Consider the following 15,586-nt stretch of genomic DNA (forward strand, 5'->3'; position numbering starts at 1 on the left):
GGGGGAGGAGAATTGGAAGAAGTCTCTGACCACAGTGGGTTCTGAAAAGATTAAACTGCCTTATGTGGCATGTTTTGAAGGGAAAGACAGTGAGACAGGATAGGACTGGCGCAATAGTCCAAACAAGGAGTAACAAAGGGCTTAGCTACAGCAGACCCACCTCAATGGAGAGAAGAGAATAGCTCTACTCTAGAATCGTATACAGCAGAAGAATACTCAGCTTTCCCATCTCCCTTTCGTCTGACCCTTTCCCTCTATCTGCCTGAGCCTGAAGGGACTGGTCATTTGAGGCTTAGAACTGATTAAAGTGACGAGGTCCGATGGGGAGACCCATCTCGATTGAGAGACTAGCTCCTGGCCATGTCACCCAACCAAGAGGGCATTCCTTTCATAATTAAGTGGAGTTAACTCCCAACGGATAGTTCCTCTATTTGTTCTGAGTTTATTTCCTATCTCCAAGGATATCTCTGAAGCCACTCCTTAAGGACTAAACTGCAGGACTTAATTTATGTGTTTATCCTGGAGCCTGTAATTCCTCCTCTCATGCAGATTTAACTTCAGCGCCTTGGCCCTTCAAATTGGCCAATCCAGGTAAGCCCTTCCATGGTCGATCCAGGTAGGTCAGCCATGGGCCATCACAAGATTCTACGGCTTATATTATACAGAGCTTTAGGACCCGTCGTGTGCACCAAATCTGCTTATTTTTGCTACTCCCATGCATTCCACACAGACAGTAAAATTAGCCTATGATCTGAAACCTTCTCTTACTACTGACCAATTCCATCATTGGGGGGTCCCTCTCTGCTGTTCTTCCCACTGCTCCAGTAGATACAAGACTTGCACTGTCACCCCCAGGGAGATGAGCATAGCCAGCAGAGCCCTCAGGGCTCCCTGGGATCCCTGGAGAAGCCATCGCAGTCCTCAGATGATCTGGGACTTGGCTCTTGGGGTGGACAATGTCACACTGTGTACTCTGACTCTCCCACTAAGAATTCTCATGAAGTCAAAGCCAGAAAGAATGACCCTGCTGACGATGCCAAGTTCTGAAACATTCAAAGATAAGGATTAGGCTATTTCCCAGGAAGCCCTGGACTTTAGAATCCATACACACATGACTCATCAATCCTAGATCGCTCCTTTTTACCACACTCCACTATAGAATATACTATGCACTGTTAGCCTTCCTTATTGACTGGGTAATAGAATTTTTTAAAATTTTTCTCCAATGTTCAGATTTGTTTCTCATTTTATATACACTGCAGGACTATAATATACTTTAGGATTTGACCAATATTCAGTGATTACCTTTACAGAGCTAAACACCATGCTACATGCTGTGGAATAATAATTAAGCCCCTTACAAGGAGAAAAAAAGAAAAAAAAAAAAAAAAAAAAAAAAAAAAAAAAAACTTTACTAAATTCCCTGGGGAGATTTTGGGCAAAGTACTATTGGAGTCAAAGCACTGAAAAATCAGAGTGATTGCACCTGTATTTTACCTGTATTTCCAGAGAGAGGCATAGTGGAGGTGACATTTGAGATGTGTCTTCAAGAAGAGAATTTCCAGACGGGCAAGGGGTCAGATGAATATTCCAGGTGGAAAGACTGGCACAGAAACAGGAAAGGATTGAGTATAGTATCTGGGGAACAACGGGAAGTCCAGTTTGGCTTTGTTAAGGGACGGAGCAAGAAAGTCGATGGAAAAAGTATTTCAGGACTAATAGATAGAGGACTGTAAAAGCCCAGAGAAGGAATCTGTTTGTTTAAACACAGGAGGCAAATGGCGCCTACTGGTGACTTGTGAATAGGTAAATGGCATCACCAAACTTAAGCTTTAAGATCACCCTCTTCAATCTCAAGCTCAATCACTTCTTCCCTGTTGCCTAGACTTCATTTACACCTGCCGGTTTCTGTTCCCCTGGGGCCTTGGCACCAGCTCTCTCCCCTGCAGGGAACTCACCCCACCCCAGACCTCCATGTGGTCCGGGCTCCTTCTTATTCAGATCTCTGCTCCAGTGTTCCCTCCTCAGTGAGCTTCCCTAACCAGCCTATCTGAAGGAGTCCTCCCACCCTCAGGCACGTCTTACTCTACTAATGTATTTTGCTTTCCAAGAGCAACTTATCATAATTTGAAATTATTTTATTCACTTCATGGCTGCCTCATAGGTTGGCTCCTCTCACTAGAAGCCCCATGTGAGCAGATACCTTATTTAAAGACAGATACAGTAAGACTGGGTCTAACAGAATGGCTGATAAACAACAAGTACTCAATAACTATTTTTTAGCAGCTTCATTGAGATAAAGTTCACATACCATATATTTATTTAAAGTATACTATTCAAATGTTTTTAGTATAGTTACACAGTTGTGCAAAAATCACAACCCACTTTAGAACATTTTCATCACCCCCGAAAGAAACCCCATACCCATGAGCAGTCCCCCCATCTCCCCACCCCCCAATCCTTTCAGCCCTAGGCAACCACTAATCGAATTTCTGTCTCTGTAGATTTGCCTACTCTGGACATTTCATATAAACAGAATCATATATGCATGACCTTTTGTGACTGGTTCCTTTCACTCAGCCAGTGAAGTGTTTTCAAGGTTCATCCATGTTGTAGCCTGTATCAGTATTTCATTCATTTTTATTGCAGAACAATATTCCATTGTAAGGATACACTATATTTTGTTCATCCATTCATCAGTTGATACACATTTGTGTTGTTTCCATTTTCTGGCTCCTATGAATAATGCTGCCACCAACTTTTGTCTGCAGGTTTTTTTTTTTGTTTTTTTTTTTTGCGGTATGTGGGCCTCTCACTGTTGTGGCCTCTCCCATTGTGGAGCACAGGCTCCGGACGAGCAGGCCCAGCGGCCATGGCTCACGGGCCCAGCCGCTCCACGGCATGTGGGATCTTCCCAGACCGGGGCACGAACCCGTATCCCCTGCATCGGCAGGCGGACTCTCAACCACTGCGCCACCAGGGAAGCCCTGTCTGCAGGTTTTTGTGTGAACAAATGTTTCATTTCCCTTGACTGTATACTTAGGTGTGGAACTGCTGGGTCGTATGGTAACTCTATGTTTGTTTAATGTTTTGAGGAACTGCCAGACTGTTTTCCAACAGTGGTTGCACCACTTTGCATTTCCACTAATAGTGTATGAGGGTTCCAATTTCTCCATTCTTTTTTTTTTTTTTTTTTTTTTTGGCTGTGTTGGGTCTTAATTTCTGTGTCTGGGCTTTCTCTAGTTGCAGCGAGCGGGGGCCACTCTTCATCGTGGTGCGCGGGCCTCTCACTGTCGTGGCCTCTCCTGTTGCGGAGCACAAGCTCCAGATGCGCCGGCTCAGTAGTTGTGGCTCACGGGCCTAGCTGCTCCGCGGCATGTGGGATCTTCCCAGACCAGGGCTCGAACCCATGTCTCCTGCATTGGCAGGCAGATTCTCAACCACTGCGCCACCAGGGAAGCCCTCTCCACATTCTTGTCAACACTTGAGATTATCTGTCTTTCTGATTATAGCAATCTAAGTGAATACGATGTGAATTAGTATCTCACTGTGGTTTTGATTTGCATTTCCCTGATGACAAATGACGTTGAGCAAGTTTTCATGTGCTTATTGGCCATCTGTATATCTTCTTTGGAGACATGTCTATTCAGATCCTTTGTGCCCACTTTTAATTGGGTTATTTGTCCTTTTATTATTGAGTGTTGGAGTTCTTTACACATTCTGGATACAAGCCTCTCATCAGATGTGATTTGCAAATATTTTCTCCCATTCTGTGGGCTGTCTTTTGACTTTCTTGATGGTATCCTTCAATAACTATTTTTAAAATAAAACAATGAATAAAACTAATCCTTTAAGACAGAAAACTATGACCAGTTCATAAGTATGTGGCAAATTAGTGGCAGGGCAGGACCTAGAGGAGAATTCAAGTCACCTGTTTCCAGCCTTGAGTTTTGTTTACTGGTTCTCAGCATTGCCCAACTAGCCCAGAAGCAATGACATCATCCTACGATGAGTCAAAGAATGCAGCATTTGGTAAATTGGCTCATGAGCACTAACCAAATGGAAAGATGCCCCAAGGTTAAAAAAATAAAGAAAAAAGGTTTTGCTGGAAGCTAGGCTATAATAAATCTTAAGTGGCCTACAATTTAGTTTTCTCTTGAAAAACTCTGAAATTGATGAATGGGTCCCACACACACACAGGAAAAAAAAAAAATTAGTTAAATGCAACTAGAACAGGTCCAGGATGAGTAAGCAGTAAACTTCTAAACTTGTAGTTACGGATATATGCTTACAAGATTAAAGGCTCTGAAATTGTCTTCCCTCCCTGCACTGCATTCAAACTCATGAGCACTGCCCAGTTTTATTATGGTTGAGAGACTTCAACTAGTGAAAACAAGGTACAAGCCTGGGAACATCGATATGGAGAGAACTGGTATATTTTTACAGCTGTAAGAGCTTCTCAGAGTAGAAAAATACCAGACCTTAAGTGCTTATTACAAAAATATCAGCCCTAAGTACTTAGTACAAATATATATGATATATATATATATATATATATATATATATTTGTGTGTGTGTGTGTGTACACATTTCCTAAAAGCAAGTCCTTCCCTGCTGCCTTTCCCTGTGTGTGTGTGTGTGTGTGTGTGTGTGTGTGTGTGTACACACACACACACACACACACACACACACACAGGGAAAGGCAGCAGGGAAGGACTTGCTTTTAATAAATCTTAACCAGTTTCAACGCTGGCAGGGTATCCACAATGTAATTTTCCCAGGACAGAATTAACCCCTTAGATAATGCACAGAAGATTCAACTAGAAACTTCATGCTTCTTTTGTGATGCTAACCCTAACCTAACAATCAGATTCACAGATAAATGCAAACAAAATTAATCGAGTATTGTAGACAGCAATCTAAAAATATTATATATTATACAGAGAGCAATTTATAAATAATTTAAAAAACACATTTTAAAATATATCCATATTCTTACAAGGCAGTAAAGTTAGACTAAGAATACATAAAAGACATGTTCAGAACATAGCTTCATTATACTATAAAAAAATATATGTGAAGGGCAGAATACATGACGTGAATAAATTATAGGTATAATTATTTATTATAATGGAAAGTAGGCTACATGACGACTTAAGATAGAGGCAAACAAAATGTGACATATATATTACCATTTTAAAATCATCCTTAAATATTATTTCTGGCTTCACATTCTCTGTTTACACTTTTCCCTCTATATTCAGTGCTCAATGCAATCTTCAGTTTTTAAATCAAATATGGGAAGGCTCATTTGGGAGGCAATCCCCCATGAATCTATCTTTATCCCTTAAGTTGATACAGGACCCGCAGTGCAAATAATAGTGCACAGATGTGTAAAGTAGAGATAATACCTAAATTTATCCAAGGAGAATTGAAGTATGGGGCAAGACTTCACGTTTATCTGCCTAGTGGGTATATCAGCACAAAATACTTGGAATCCTTATCTTATCCAAGCTGATAACCCTGCCAATATCACAGCCTCACAGTTCCTTGATCCCATCCAGTCCACTGGCCTTCACCTGTTCTCGATCTGGTCAGCCCACCTTAGACCTTATCATCATGCAGAATAGCTCTAACCTAGAGCTTACAAAGAAAATTACCCTCTGGGATGGCTCCCATCTTTCCACTTCTACCACTCTTATCAAACAGGCTTTCCATTTTTATTTTGAACCTTTATACCTGCCCTATTCCTTTGGCTCCCCAGCCCTATTTTAGCCCTACCATCTTTCTCAAAGCCGGGACACTGTGGTCTATCATTTCAAAGACAGTATCCCTTTGTGTTCGAGAACCATTCATCTCCGTCACCCCCAGCTTCCCACAGTCTCTTGTTCCCTTCTCTCTCACTCTGATACGTTCTAACTCCCTGTTTTGTCTTTATCTAATCTCAGGTTCCTGAGCATTAGTGACAAAAGCACAAAACAATATAGACTGGTTCATTTTCTGTCTCATTCACTTAACCACTACTTACTGAGCAACAACTATGCACAAGCAGCTATTGCCATTGCTGTTTGGCAACTCTTCCCATTAGGCATTGGTCATTAATTCCTATCAGAATTTTCTGGTAGGAGCCCTGGAGCACCAGGCCACCAATTTCACCCAGTTCCCCCTCTCTCTGCAGGTGACCTTCACCTCAGAACCGATAGTGGGATCCAGACCACTGTCCGCACACGCTCACCTCCTTTCCTCCCCAATGTGAACTCCCTAAATCTCCATTCACCTTCATTCTTCTTTAGGTTCAAGGCACCAATGTTCCTCTTCCTTTCCAAACCTACTCCTCTCTAGGTGCACCCTTTATGCTTCCTGTCCCAAGGGCTCACTGTGCTTCTCCTATGCCACCCACTGGGCTAGGTGCGGGGGACACAAATAGGAATGAGGCACAGCCCTGCTTTCCCAGCTAGTGGAAGAACAGATATGCAATTACATACTCACACACAAACACACGCACAAATACACATGCAATCAGGGTGACCATATCATTTCTCTGCCAAACTCAGACATGTCTGAAAAGTGAAAGGGATATAAAAAATACTTAATGGAGGTGAAGTGATTTACTGTAGGCATAAACCAGTGCTGTCCCTGGCAAAATATGATTATGGTCACACTAATTACAAGATAGTATGGCACCTTCGATTATGCAGCCATTAAAATTTGCCTAAAATTATTTAGTAACATTGGAAAAGGCTCATAATACAACGTTAAGTGAAAACAGTATATAGAAACTGAGCATAACTTGGTTGAAAAAAAACCCCAAGACATAATAACTGACATTTATTGAGTATGCAGTATATGCCAGGCATCATTCTAACTACTTTCAACTAATCCTCACAACAACCCTATGAGGAAAATACCATTAGATCTTTTTCACACGTGAGAAAACTTAGGCACAGAGAGCTTAAGATGCTTGCCTAGGGTACCCGGGCTAGGAAGTGGCAGTATTAGGATTCAAACCCTTTTGGTTCTAGACCTATGATCCTAAATACTCCAGGACATTGATGAGATGAAGGGAGATAAGGTAGGTGGGCGGGCAGATGTGCAATGAAACTCCCCCTCACTGCTCAATCAAGCATTGGTGGTAAGAGCACGGGTAACCTCCTTGTCCCCAATTCTTTAAGCCATGTTTCAGTTCTCACCTCCTAGATTCTCTCTACAGCATTTCTCTTTAGTGCGACGCCCTGGGGCTCTCTGACTCTGTGTCTTCAGGGCCTCCCCGCCCCCTTCATCTACTCCCTTTATCCCTTGCCTTCTCCATGGAGGTTGTATTTTAGCCCTATTTTAGCCCTACCATCTTTCTCAAAGCCGGGACACTGTGGTCTATCATTTCAAAGACAGTATCCCTTTGTGTTCGAGAACCATTCATCTCCATCACCCCCAGCTTCAGGCTGTATTCCCAGCCCTCCTCTCTCTTTGTGCTTCACTTCTTAGCATCCTATGCCCTTCCACAGTTTCACTTATATTGAGGTGGTAAGTGCCAGTCTTCACTTCTTTCCTGCCCTAAATTCTCTTCTTCCTACTGGACATTTGCATCTGCGTGACTCTCTACCTGCCAACAACACTAAGGCTGAACCCTACCATGTTGTTCCCAGCAGACTGCCCTCATTCTACAGACAAGCCCCCATTCTCCGGGTCCCCAGGATATAAACTTTGTTCTCTTCACCTTCTCCCTTCTCCTCAACCTCCACTTGCATTTGGTTACCAAGCCACATTGAGTCCACCTGTATAAGAGCTTCTAAATCTATTCTCTTTCCATTGTCACAGGTTCTGTGTTTGTTAACAATGAGCTTCTCCCAACACAATAGCCTCTCTGCCTCTTCCAGGTCATTATGCACACGGCTACCAGAGAACTCCTCCCAGGCGGGACTGAACCATACCGCACTGCCTGTGGCTCCATTAGTACTCGTCTTGCTTCACAGTAGTTATGGATAAAAATGTCCTAGGTCCATGGGCTTCCCTGGTGGCGCAGCAGTTAAGAATCCGCCTGCCAATGCAGGGGACATGGGTCCGAGCCCTGGTCCGCGAAGATCCCACATGCCGCGGAGCAACTAAGCCCGTGCGCCACAACTACTGAGCCTGCGCCCTAGAGCCTCAACCACTGAAGCCCGTGCTCCGCAACAAGAGAAGCCACTGCAATGAGAAACCCGTGCACCGCAACGAAGAGTAGCCCCTGCTCGCTGCAACTAGAGAAAGCCCGCACGCAGCCAAAAATATAAATAAATAAGTAAATTTTACAAAATCACCAGTGCTCCACTACAGAAACCCCCAGGAACCCTGGCATTCTATTATTTTTCCTTTGAGCAGCCTTTGCATCTCTGTGGAGTCCTTATAGATCATATAACGCTTCCTATGTCTTGTTTTATTCATATATTCACGTTCATTATTAGGGCACTTGATAACACAGCAACCCTGTGAGGTGGGCGGAGCAGGTGTTAAGGTCGCCAGCGTGAAAAATCAGGCACGGAGGGTCAGGTTGGTAAATAAATAAAAGGTCTGAAGTTTCACTCAAACCTTCTGACTCAGTCTGGTTTTCTTTCTGATCTCTTTTTCCTCCCAGGGTTAACCCAAACTGAATAGTTTATTGGCATGGATTGTTCCTTCTCGGTACACTTAGACGGAGAGATGTAATCTGTTGAACTAGTGAGAATGTTGCATGAGTAATTTCACTTTAAACTATGTGCAAATTTAACTTTGATAAAAATAGAAATTCATAGATACATACATACGTATCTTATAGCACGCATGAGTGTGTATCAGCATTCATTTTTACCACCCGTGAAGATAAAGTCGGCTTCTTTGTCATTTAATCCAACCTGAATTAGCCAAGTGATAAAGTCAGAAGCCAGAGCGAGGCCGGGAGATACTTAAGCCTTGGGGGAAACCCAGACACTGCTTCACAGAACTTGAACCGACAACACAAATTCCCCTCCCTGCCCAGGGGATGTTTCTGGGTCAGGACTCCCTCCCTTAACCAAAGAGTTAGACATTGCTGGACATTTTCCCAGCACACTACCCTGCTTCTCTGGCTGACCTTTACAGTTAGGACCTCTGGATATAAACTCATGAAAGATAACAATAAGGCAAATTCAGCTGCCTTGGGGCTCACAAAAATGCGGTGTTTCATTTCAAACAGACCCCAAAAATCCCAATGGCCACATACAAGCCATTCCTAGTCTATGAGGTTAAAGCAACAGACCCACCATCATCAACCCAAGCACCCTGAACTGCTTTTTCTCATGAATGGTTCCCCGACTCATGAGAATGACGCATGCGACAGTGGCTAGCAGAGGTCAAAGCTAAAGTTCTTGGGCATGGAGGTCAGAGCTGAGGTTCCTGCCTGGCAAAGGCAGATGCATCACACAAGGATCAACCTGGGACTCCCACATGCATTTACAAATGCCTAAGGATATAACTAGGGGAGGACGGTCCACTCCCACACAACCTACCGGACGAGCCCCATCCCCTATTTCTAATGCCATCCATGAGCACCCAGAACTCACTCTCCACTGTTTACCAGCACTTCAAGCATCCCACATTACTCACAGGTCAAAACTAACTAGCAGAGTGGGAGGCCTTCCTGCTAAAGCATCTCTTCCCGCTGATTTGGAAAAAGCTTCTTCTAACCTTCCTCATGTAAACCACATTCAGAATTAAATGAAATATGAATTCAAATATGATCTATCATAATATACCAAGGCAAGATGCTTTATAAAATATTCAGTCTTCAGATATTTTTTTGTCCCTTTCTTCCATCTCCATTGAGCTTATCCTATACTATTTAATGGGCTACAACAAAGATCAACCAGGGAAGGGAGCACTGCCACGGGAAATCAGCCAGAATTGTTTAGAACCCAATGGAAAACTATTTTTAAACTATTTTAAATTGTCAGTTGAAGTGGAAAACCAGTTTCCTTGTCTACAAAGCTCTGATTTAGCTCTTTTGACTTAGTCATCAAAAATGTATTTTCCTGGGGCTTCCCTGGTGGCGCAGTGGTTGAGAATCTGCCTGCCAATGCAGACGACACAGGTTCGAGCCCTGGTCTGGGAAGATCCCACATGCCATGGAGCAACTGGGCCCGTGAGCCACAATTACTGAGCCTGCGCGTCTGGAGCCTGTGCTCCGCAACAACAGAGGCCGCAATAGTGAGAGGCCTGCGCACCGCGATGAAGAGTGACCCCCACTTGCCACAACTAGAGAAAGCCCATGCACAGAAATGAAGACCCAACACAGCCATAAATAAATAAATAAATAAATACATTGTGTATTATTAAAAAAAAAAAAAAAAAATGTATTTTCCTGACTTTCAATGAGTTGCACCTTCCTGCTTTGTATAAAAATGTCTTCCATTCTCCATATCTAAATAAAGTCTGAATCCCACTTATTTCAGATTCAGATTCAACAAATCTTCCACAGCAAGCTTAACTATATGCTGGGCAACACAGAATCGACTGCCTCTATTATCTAGAGATTTATCCTTTTACAGATGAAGGAACGGGGGCTCCATTAAGTTCAGTGACTTTCCTGCTTTCCTGGACCTTGCAAGTGGCATCTGCAGAGCTTCCAAGTCTATGCTCTCAATGGCAAACACCAGGTAAAACATTTTTCCCAGTATTGCTTGCAGCTGGCTTTATCTTTCTGGAATCTTGTTCAAGATAAGTTACAAGGTTTGGGGAGGGGTTTTTGCTCCGGGTGATCTCAATTTGGAATCAAGGATTCTAAGCACCTCACAGAAGGATAAATACAGCTGTTGCATACTGCAAACAACCTTTACAGAGGACCTTCTCCCTGGGTTCAAATAACCAGAAGTTAATTCCTAGTGGTTTGTAGATTTTGTCCAAACAAAGGTTCACAATTAACATTATGTCAGGTCTTATTCCTTTATGTCTTTTCTATCCTCTAACCACTATACCGCTAGTTCAAAGGGTCAGAGCACACGATTAGGAAGGAAGAACTAGGCCTGTTCTTCCATCCCTGTGCAGGCCAACAGGCAGACGTACCTACCCTCAGCCACCCGGGGTACGGAGGTCGAACTAAATATTAAGAGGGCTTGGAGTCAGGGCTTGTAGGGGAAGAAAGGAAGGGCTTTCTAGAATTTCAGAATTTCGAGGCATAACCATTCACAAAATATAAACATTATGTGAAAACCTACCAAAACAAGCACTATTTCTATAACCAAAGACAAGAAAACCTTCATTATTATTCCTTTCCAGGAAGTCAAGTATGTCTTTTTTGTCTGTTGTTTGCTTACTTGCTCTTGTGTTACTCTCCATATCCTATCTTTCGTGAACATGAGAGGCATGGCTATTCTTTTCTGTAGAAATCTCCAGGCCAGAAATTTTACCTCTGGTGGCTTTTAAACGCTAAGATGCTATACGAAACATGATACTGAAACTCTGAATAGACAGTCAAAACCGTACCTTTACTGTGGTGGAAAGTCACTGCCTTATTCACCTAAAATATTATATAGAAAGATATCAAAAATACTACCAGGATATTAAATGACTTTAGAAACAATAACAGGTCTCAGTTCCAATCTGTGACATATAAGGTGGGACCCCCCCCCCCCCCCAACCCCCGAATGGGTAAAAATAGGAGAGCATTCCAGAGACATTTGCAAATAAATTACTGCCCTCAACTGAACCACAGCTCGTTTACTGATGGAAAGAAAGAATAACAAAAGGATGGCTCTTACAGTGCAATGATACTGCATGTGTGAACTCAATTTACCACCTGCAAGACTTAGCTTAGGGTTATGCTCCTTTGATCTACAGAGGAAATGCTTTACACAGTAAGAATAGCTGATCTTTTTACACTGGTTAGGGCATGAGTTCAAGGGGTTCTCTGTCACCTCTGAAAGCACTCAGTTTCCTCACTGGCATTGTAAAAACCCACAACAGATCATGTTTGGTGTTATTTGTATGTAAACTTCCTTAGTATTACTTTTTAAATGAAAATCCATGGATCTTCACTAGAAGGCCCTTTGTAAAAAGTCAGGCCAGGTTGCAGGGATACTACAATGTCTGCTTCTTCACAAGTGGGTTCTGTGACAATTTCTTCTCCCCCACTCTGCCAGGCTCCGAAATGTGTAAATTCCATTTAATGAGTTTATTTTGATACAGATTTTCTGCTTTCGTAATTCCTGAAGCTTCTCAGGTTCAAGAAGTCCAGGTCGGCTTGAACTAAGTATCTGTGAATTAAGACTGGATGTTTGCTTCCAGTCTACTGAGCCACTAAATCAGAATTCAGGGAAATGGGGATTTTACTTACTTCCTCCTTCCCCCCATCCTCACAAGCATGAGTAGGCCTGGACCAGACAGTCCTAGGTCTGAATCATGCCCTTAACCACTGTCTAGCTGGCTGACCCCGTGCGGGTCAACTTCTCCAGAGTATTAGGTTCGCTGTTGCTGTGTGTGAAGTAATATCCACCAAAAACGGTCATTTTGTGGATTATAAGGGTATGGTCAAGAACTATTCTTCCAAATATGCCTGTTTCATGAGAGATGCTCAATGTTAGCTGAACCTGAGCGATGCATCTGGAAAGATTATTAACATGACTACTTTTATTGTTAGCCTTTCCTGTTACATTCTCCAGTCACATGCAGCACCCAACTTCAAGCTCTTGTAAAAACACTTGAACAGACTCAATGTTTTCTTCCAGAGGAAAAAAAGAAGCAGGTAGAATCCTACCAAGCCATTAGAATGAAACTCTCCTGAAGATGACAGGCACTCAGGCAAGAAAATCTGGCTGGCTGTCCCTTCCTTCCTCCCTGGTGTGTGTTGGTCTCGGGGACGGGAGATACAGACGATGCCCCTTGTCCTGGTCTCAGCCCTGCACAAGGCTGGCTTCTCCGCAACACGCCCTCCCTCTGGACCCGCAAAGAGCAGCAAGACCTCCCGCTCCCCCGATGCCCCCGGTGCTCTTTGTAGATGCGGCAACAGCAGATCCGCCTGCTCTCGGTGCCGCGTCCCCAGGCAGCCGAGAGTCCCCGTGCTAGAGCACTTGTGCTCCTGGACATGGAGCTCGACGGCATCAGAAACCGTCTGTGCTCTCCTGCTCCAGTGGCCCCGGCCGGCACCCTCCTCTCCCCTCATCCTGGAAGGGCAGGCAGGGCGCGTGCAGCCGCAGCAGTCCCACAAGCGCGTCTGCTGTGAAGGCGCCCCCATCACCCTCGCCTCCCTCCCCCAGCAAAGTCTTACCAGGGTCAGGTCAGGGCCCCCTCCTCGGGCCAGGCCGGGAGAAGCGAGTGGGAGGGGTGTAAGGATGGGGGTGCACTTTCTGGGACCCGCTTATACAGCCTTTGTCACCCCATTTCTTGCAGGAAAGAGAGCGAGGAAGCCAAGACCGTGTGGAGGTATCTCCAAATCTGTTGCGCTTCCAAACTTCCCCGTAACACCGCTCAATTCACGGTCCCCCAGCCGGGCAGCTCTGCCCAAAGCCCGCGAACGGCACCTCACCAAAGCCCCGCGCCCCGCTGCCCGCCCAACTCTCGCCCCACCGAGCCTCCGCGAGGGCAGACTCGCCGTTTTCTAAAGCAGAACCCCGTCAACGGTCTCGGAAGTTCTCCCACCTCCCCCTCCGACTCCCCAGTTGGGAGCCCCACGCGGATCCAGCTCGCGAGGCGAAGAAGCCGGGAGGTCTCCCCTCAAACCTTTGCTCACGCCGGGTCCCGTCCCCTCTTCTCTCCCTCCTCCAGTCTAGCTCCAGTCCCAGCCGTTCTCTCCCCCCTAGAAGAGGAAACTTCTTTCTGGACTAAATTCAGGTCCGAGCAGGAAGGTCTTTCCCTTCCCCGCCTCCCCCTTACACCAGCTCTCAGAAACCGCAGGGAGCCGGCACCAGGGGCGCGCTTTCCCTCTATCCCCCAAAGAGCCCACTGGTCCCCGACTCTCCACTGCAAAAGTTCCGGTAGGGTCTGAAACCACCAGGAGGGTATGTACATTCACGATTCTTCCAGAGACCCTACCTATGCCTCGTGACTTGCAAGAAACAAGTAAACAAAACACAAACCCCAGCAACTTTGGGGAGCGAATGAGTGTGTGTGCGTGTGTGTGAGAGCGCGAGAGCATCGCTCAAGAGTTAGGGCAACAGCTGCAAGAGCACATCTGGGAGAGGGGGAGGGGGATTGACGAAGAGGGGACCAGAGCGACTCCCCCCAGCCCCCGCCCCTGCCCTCTCAGCTTCAGGGCCGAGAGCCCGACCAGCCAGCGCTTACCTGTCCTAGGTTGATGAATCCATACTTGCTGGCTATGCGGTTGGCCTCCGGGAAGCCGCCGGCGATTTTGACTGCCCAGTGGTTGGTGTAGACGCGCGTCCGGCACACGGGGAGCAGGCAGCCCCCGAGCAGCGCCAGCACGCACAGCAAGTCCAGCCGTCCAGGGCAGCAGCAGCGCCTCCCCCAGCCCATGGCCCCGGCGCTTCGCTGCTTCTTCGGTCGCTCGCTTGCTCCGCGCACTAAGCTGCGCGCACAACTAACTTCTCCGGCCTGGGCCGCCCCAGCTCGCAGCCCCCGGCCGCCGCGGCTCGCAGCCCTGGGCAATCGGCAGGAGGCGGCGAGCCCCGGCAGGGAGCAGAGCAGCGAGCCTCGCGCCGACTCCTAGACCATCCCTGGGGCTCCGGAGACCTGTGCTCCCAGCTCTCCGGCCCGCGGGGCGGTCGGCCGGCGCTCCCCGGCTCGGGCGCAGGAGGCGGCTGAGTGGGGCGGGCGCCCTCCCGCAGCTGGGTCTCGCCGGGCTCGGCTCCCGGACTCTCCGACTCGCCCTCGCTCCTCCAGGGGCCCCCGAGCGCGACGGAGGCGGCGGTGCAGGCAGCGGCCGGGCGCCCCCTCTGCTGGCCCAGGTTCCGAGCGCTCGCTAGCTCTCTCCCCGCGCTCCCTCCGGCTCCGAGCGGCGCGCCGGGAGTGTAAGTGGCAATGGCAGCAGCACCCGCTCTGCATAAATGACTCCCCCCGCCCCTCTCGACACCCCTCCTTTCCCACATCTCCCTCCTCCTCTCCCTCCTCCGCCCGCCCGAAAGCGGCCACGGCCAGGCGCCAACCAGGTCCTAGCGCCGCCGGGTTCTTCAGGCTGTAGCCTCCAGGGTCCTGAGCAGCAAAAGCGAGTCTTTCCAAAGGGCTGGGAAGAGAGCCCCGGTGTGGAGGTTTTACCCCCTTCTCTCCCCTCCCTCCTGGATTTGTATTAATTTACCGCCACTTCCCGAAAGACTAAAAAGATTTACAAGCTGGTTCTAGTCAAGTGCCCCGAAGATTCATTCATCCTAGCTCTGAACGTCCTCAAACAACGAAGTATTTAAGGAGGTCACTTGCGTGTCAATTGCCGAACAAATAACCCGAGATTTGCACTTCGTTAATTCTTCACGCTTTTCAGCAACTGTTTATTTTACACATTCTGCTCTTGGGAGAAGCTACCACACAGGACCGTAAGGCGCATCGACTCTTGCAAAAGCCAGCCACCGCGGTTCCAAAGCCGAGTCTGCTGCCTGCTGACTTTCGAAATCCGTGCTTCCAATACTAGGCAACGCCACGGAAGAGTAAAATTCCA

The 15,586-nt window shown here is 46.5% G+C and overlaps 1 protein-coding gene across 1 annotated transcript in view; it reads right to left on the reverse strand.

Annotated features, from left to right (window-relative positions):
- PCSK5 (proprotein convertase subtilisin/kexin type 5) overlaps positions 1 to 14,925 on the reverse strand; it is a 324,200-nt gene extending 309,275 nt beyond the window's left edge. Inside the window, exon 1 of the mRNA XM_007450986.1 lies at positions 14,263 to 14,925. Coding sequence (XP_007451048.1) covers positions 14,263 to 14,454 — 192 coding nt within the window. The 5' untranslated portion in view covers positions 14,455 to 14,925. The remainder of the gene's footprint in view (positions 1 to 14,262) is intronic.
- Positions 14,926 to 15,586: the final 661 nt, after the last annotated feature.

This window comes from Lipotes vexillifer, unplaced genomic scaffold, assembly GCF_000442215.2.
Source record: "Lipotes vexillifer unplaced genomic scaffold, Lipotes_vexillifer_v1.1 scaffold204, whole genome shotgun sequence".
NCBI classification, from domain to species: domain Eukaryota; kingdom Metazoa; phylum Chordata; class Mammalia; order Artiodactyla; family Lipotidae; genus Lipotes; species Lipotes vexillifer.